The 6,000-nt window shown below is 38.0% G+C and overlaps 1 protein-coding gene across 6 annotated transcripts in view; it reads left to right on the forward strand.

The window, feature by feature from the left end:
- Positions 1–4,064, forward strand: part of dixdc1b (DIX domain containing 1b) — a 117,243-nt gene extending 113,179 nt beyond the window's left edge. For all 6 annotated transcript variants that reach the window (XM_069894864.1, XM_069894868.1, XM_069894863.1 and 3 more), the window contains 4 exons: positions 112–175; positions 501–609; positions 1,412–1,526; positions 1,886–4,064. In XM_069894864.1, coding sequence (XP_069750965.1) covers positions 112–175; positions 501–609; positions 1,412–1,526; positions 1,886–1,969 — 372 coding nt within the window. In that variant the 3' untranslated portion in view covers positions 1,970–4,064. The remainder of the gene's footprint in view (positions 1–111; positions 176–500; positions 610–1,411; positions 1,527–1,885) is intronic.
- Positions 4,065–6,000: the final 1,936 nt, after the last annotated feature.

Here is a 6,000-nt window from a genome sequence, read left to right on the forward strand (position 1 = left end):
CCTATAATTCAACAGTGATTAAAGACTTAATTTATTGTAAAACCAAATGTAATCTATTGAAAATGATATAAAGATGCACTGTAAATGCAATTTTTTGTTTTTTATCTGTAGTCTCCTGTGACAAGTTTAAGCAGAGGATCAAACAGAGAGAGAGAATCCTGGCCGTCAAATTCCAGTAAGTTCTTAGCAAATAAACAGCAAACTTTTAACTATTTGTTTTCATGGATCATGCGTGCTTAGTTTCAACAAATCATCACTAAATGAAGCTAATATTCGATGTGGTATTTTATTTTTATAGGAAAATATCGGTAAAATTGTGAACATGTCCCTGTAATTCCACAACACAGTCATATTCATATATTTTGTGCCTAGTGAATTTTTAATAATTATAATTTTTTTCCCATCATACACTCACCTACCATGAAATGATCTATGTGGTTAATAAATGTGCCAGTATGTTTGGTTTTCACTTTTAAGAATAAAATTTCTTTCTTTCTCAGCATCTCTACATTATCAGAACAGTCCTGGTCTGAGAAATCCTATCTTCACAAAGGTGCTATATTTCACAGACCGAACCCTTGTCCCATTTATGATAAACATTCCAAAGAGGCAAGTATACTTATTGTACCACTAACGGGAAAAATAGGACATTGAGAAAACAAAAATCTTCCCCACAGTTTGATAGACAAAACTACTTGGTGAAACATTGAATGATTTTTGTGCAGTCTTTCACCATCTTGTTTTCTTTTGAATATTTTAAATCTCTTACAGCAACACCTTAAAAATTGCCTTGAGGTCCACTGAAAATATAAAATGGATCCAGTGAATAACTAGTTCTGTGAAGATAAAGTACAAGGAGATCTAAGATTAATTCTGTGAAAGTAAATGAAGTTAAACAATAAAGTCTGCAGACACTATGATGGTAGTGCAATTCACAAAGCTGGAAAACTCAGCAGATCACACAGCATCTATAGAAAGCAAAGGGTAACCAACATATTGGGTCTTGACTCTTTGTCAAGGTATGAGCAAAAAAAGCAGGCAGGCACCTGAAAAAAAAGGTGGGGGGAGAAGAGGAGACCAGAGAAGAAGGAGCAGGGGAGGAGCACAGGCCAACAGGAAAGAGGTCATAGGTGGATAATGGTGGGAGAACAGAAGAGAAAAAAACCTGAGAAATGATGGGGAAGAGGATAGCTCTCTGAATAGAGAGGAAAGGAGTGGGAAGTTAGAGGAAGGGAGCAGAGGGATGGGGAATGAGATTGGGATGCGCCTATTGGAAACTGGAGAATATCGTATGCACAATACGAATGCGAATTTCTCATCTTTGGTGAATCCTCAGAAAGTCCAAGATGTCAAGTGGACCTCCCAGAAATTAGAAATCATAATCTTTCATTTGTTAACCTAATTGTTCCAGCCTTGGCAAAGTGACTCTGAAAGACTTAAAAGCAGCAATACCTGTAGATCGGGAAAGAAGTTATAGATATCACTTCAAGGCACTGGATCCAGAATTTGGCACTGTGAAGGAGGAGGTAAGCTCCAGTCATTCGTATCTTCACCTGCATGAATGTTGAAGAGATCTACTAATTGGCCATTGAAATATTTTGCTGGTGTAGTATGTACAGCTTGGGTGCGACTTTCGCAGGTCTATAATTAGTTCGTTGGAGATGAACATTGTTGACTATGCTGAAGCCACGTTGAAAGACAGCTGCAATGAGCTACCTTGCAGTGGTCTGGGCTTATATGCAGACTGCCAGAAACCACTCTACCAATTTATCAACTGTTTAATACCTTCAAATGCATAAAAGAGAAATAGACCAAAGATCATTTTACGTAGTGTTTACAGGATGTTAAAACTAACCCATTGATGATTTTATGATTTTCCTCACAGCTTTTCCATGATGATGACATTATCCCTGGTTGGGAAGGCAAAATCGTTGCTTGGGTTGAAGAAGATGGTGGTGACAGTAGGTAGATTAATTCTCTCCTCCAGCCTGGGAGATTGATTTTTTTATAGACAAACAACTGGAGGACATCCACCAAATAGCCAAAAGACCCCAATCAAGTTGTCACCTCCTCTGCCTTCACAATAGAATATCCTGCTGTGCCAACTGCCAAACATGGACTGGAGATGAGTCTGGTATAGCTTTCCTTGGCTCTACAATAATCTGGCTGGTGTAAGATGACACTGCTTCAGTTGACACTGGTACAATTGTAATGCCAACAGAATGAGGCTTACATCAAATTGTGCAGAAGAGCTGCAATGGAATATTTCTCTTGGTACATTCTTAAAGTGGATTATCTGCAGCTGTACTTTTCACTGAGCAGAAGGTTCACCTCATCCTACCTTTTCAGTTTTCCGTTGTTTAAAATCCAAACTCTGTGTGACTAACTTGTAAATGTCATCTTTATCATTCCTTTCCACTAAACGTTTAAGTATCATAGTGTTATCATCAGTGTTCTCAGCTGAATGGTTGCAGTTCAAGGCATCAAGGCTTGGGTGAGTTATGCTAGTTAGTGGTGTGATGAACTGTTGTGGTAGGAAGGCTTCATATAAATAGCCATTATCTTATCTGCATCTTGCTTCTTTGTCAAGCATAATGCAGGTTTGTGGCATGGACATTCCTGGCTTGTTGGTTGCAGGAGTTTACTTGAAGAGGTCACCTTGAACTGGATGAAACATCAGGGGAAGTGAGATGAAAGGCACTTGGTCTTTTCCCTCTCTACTGCACCACCTGAGTCTGATTATGGAATAGCTGACCTATGTGGACAGGATTGAAGGACAGTTCTACAAGTACCCTCTTAAAATGTTAGCATGTTCATTGGTACAAAATAAAACAGAAAGAAATACAAATGATACTTTGTCCATTAGATTCTTAGATTTCTGTGCAGAGTCACTGCTTCCATTCTGTAGGGAAGGGGAACAGGTAGGCTTCATCTTTGCAACTTCAGAATAAAGCACAGGAGACAGCCGTTTTGTACCTGTTATTTGAAAGAAGTAGCCATTTGAAACCTGTTCTCTGATCTTCCAAACCTGCAAAAAAAAAAAAATTTAAAAAATTTAAGTATAAGGATTTTGGGACAGTTGTAAGAAATTTCTACAAGATTTTTTTTGGAAAGTTGGATTGAGTTATTAGACCATAAGACGTTGGAGCAGAAAAAGGCTATACAGCCCACTGAGTCTGTCTACCATTCAATCATGATCTGATTTGGGATTATCCGTAATGATGCAAACTAAATAGGTTGGAAACCTGTTTCTGGTTTGTGCGCATGGAAAGTGTGTTTATTCTCCATTTAATGGCACTGAATAACACACAAGTACTATGTATGTAATAATTCACATGACATAGCTTTACTTTGGTTATACCACTGTCATTTATTTAAATAGGATGTAGAATGGCATTAATAAAGAAGAATTAATGCCATCGTGAAGACCTGTAAAGATATTAGTAATTATGAAGTAAAAATTCAGAAAACGTTTACTAACACCACAAATTAGTTTTTAAAAGTCAACTATCTTATTAATTTTTGAAAACCATTAGACTGCTGAAATTGGCTAAAATTTGGAAATTTACTTTATTGAACTGGATTTTGAAGTCTAGTAACTTGTCTAATCTCAGTGCAAAGTTGTGTGAACCAGAAAGTACACTTTATAATTGAAGGCTTATCTTGGTTTGAATTACTTTTGACTACTTTTTTTTTCCTCAATGGACTGCTTTTAAAAAAAATTACTGGCTGTTCTGCCACAGTTTATGTTATGTCTGTGCTGGCACAATATTTGGGAGTTACACATGGCACCAAACATTTATTTCAAGTGCCAAAATGATTACTGCTGTGCAGTTCATTGTTGCAGAGTGAAACATTCCAAAAGTTGCAGTGGAAGTAATTCCTGAGTGTGTTGTAAAAGACTGTTTTGTTGCAAGCAAGGTTGTTTGAACTGTGTACGCTAGACTGGTCCTTCAAATGTCTTCCAAAGAAACGTGTTTGTCTTAATGTTATGTGAGTGTATAAAGATAACTGTTTAAAAAAACTTGCATTTTAAATAAAATTTGTAAGGATTACACAGGTAATTTGTACTACAGCTCAATATATTGAAGAAAAGCAATAGAACACTATAGCAGATAAAAGGGGCCGTCAATCCATCTAGTCTGTCGCTGAACTATTTATTCTGCCTAGTCCCGTCGACCTGCACCTGGACCAGAGCACTTTTTATCCCTTTAATCCACATAACTTTCCAATCTTCACTTAAATAACTGTTACGTACTAGACAGTGGCAATAGAAATTAACCAAAATGATATATTTAATATAACACCTTATCTAAACATAACCCCAACTATGTGCAATGATGTGCGTGTGTGTGTGTAAAATATCCTATACCATTACAGTTGAGGCCAAATTCTGGAAGGTCAGTTCGAAATCCAGTTTCAGAAATCCAGTGTTGACACAAAGACTCTTAAATTGATGCAAAGAAGTGTTTATGAATGGGTTTATGAATCCTTGTTGAGTTGCTTCTCAAGAAATATCCTTTCAGACGAGTGGTAGTCAAAACTCACCTTTTCCTTTCCTGGGGGAAATCAAGCGAGTGACTTTCACAAAGCTTCTAGAACCCTTTTGAAGGTCAGCCAAAACGTGACCTTCCCCTTCACATGACATAAAAGTGACATTTCCTTTGGTCACAGTGGGGCACACTCATCCCCCTTGCAGGGAGAAATCAGACAAATTGTCTGTTACCATACGAGGCCACTTCAGCACAGTATTACTTCAAAGAGATGCTTTTCCAAGTGCTGCTTCCTTAAAATGGCCTCCGATCAAAGCATTTCTTTAAATTGTTGGTTACATGGCCTCTGCACCAGTGTTCCAGGGTCTTCCTCTCTCTTCAGAAGTAGCAAATTTGAGTACACGCTGTTCACAGCCTATCAACCCATAGTCAGTCTTCAAAGCTTGCATTTGTTCTCTTTAAGTGAGAGTCCCACTCAAATGAAAATTAACTGGGAGCATGTAGTATGCCAAAATTATATCCACATCCACCTTCTCCGCCAGCAGCTCATTCCACACTCTCACCACCCTCTGAGTGAAAACGTTCCCCCTCATGTTCCCCTTAAATATTTCACCTTTCATACTAAACCCATGTGGTAAAAGTCGCATTGCATTTACCCTATCTATACCCATAATTTTATTGACCTCACTCAAATCTTTCCTCTTTCTCCAGTGTTCTTCAATCTTTCCAATAACTCAACTCCTAAGTCCCAGAAACATCCTTGTAAACTTTCTCTGGATTCTTTCAATCTTAATATCTTTCCTGAATGTCGGTGACTAAAACTGCTCAAAATACATCAAATTTGGCCCGATCAATGACTTGTACAACTTCACCATAACACCCCAACTTCTGTAATCAATACTTTGATCTATGAAGCCCAATGTGCCAAAAGCTTTCTTTACAACCCTATCTACCTGTGATTCAATTTTCAAGGAATTATGTATTTTACTTCCATTTCCCTCTGTTGTGCCACACTCTGAAGTTCCCTACTATTTACTGTTCAAATCCTATGCTGATTCATCCTCCCATAGTATAATGCCTCACAGTTGTCTGCATTAAATTTTATCTGCCATTTTGCAACATATTTTTCAGCTGGTCCAGATCTCATTGCAAGCTTTGAGATCCTTTCCCACTAGAAGTTTGAAAGCCTTCCTTATTGTTCACTACAACCTCCTCTTGCAACATTGGCATAATTTGTTGATCCACTTTATCAGATTATCATCGATATGGTTGATACAGATGACAAACAACCATAGACTCCACCACTATTCAAAGTCCTCCAGTCAGAAAGGCAATCCTCTACTGCCACCCTCTGGCTTCCACCACAAAGCCAATGCCTTATCTAATTTACTACCTCATTCTGGATGCCAAGCAACTGATGCTGGAGAAATTCAACCTGTCAAACAGTGTACTTATAGTAACGATAAAGACACATAACCAAAGTTTCGGTTTTGAGCCCTTCATCATT

This window comes from Narcine bancroftii, chromosome 8, assembly GCF_036971445.1.
Source record: "Narcine bancroftii isolate sNarBan1 chromosome 8, sNarBan1.hap1, whole genome shotgun sequence".
Classification (NCBI taxonomy): domain Eukaryota; kingdom Metazoa; phylum Chordata; class Chondrichthyes; order Torpediniformes; family Narcinidae; genus Narcine; species Narcine bancroftii.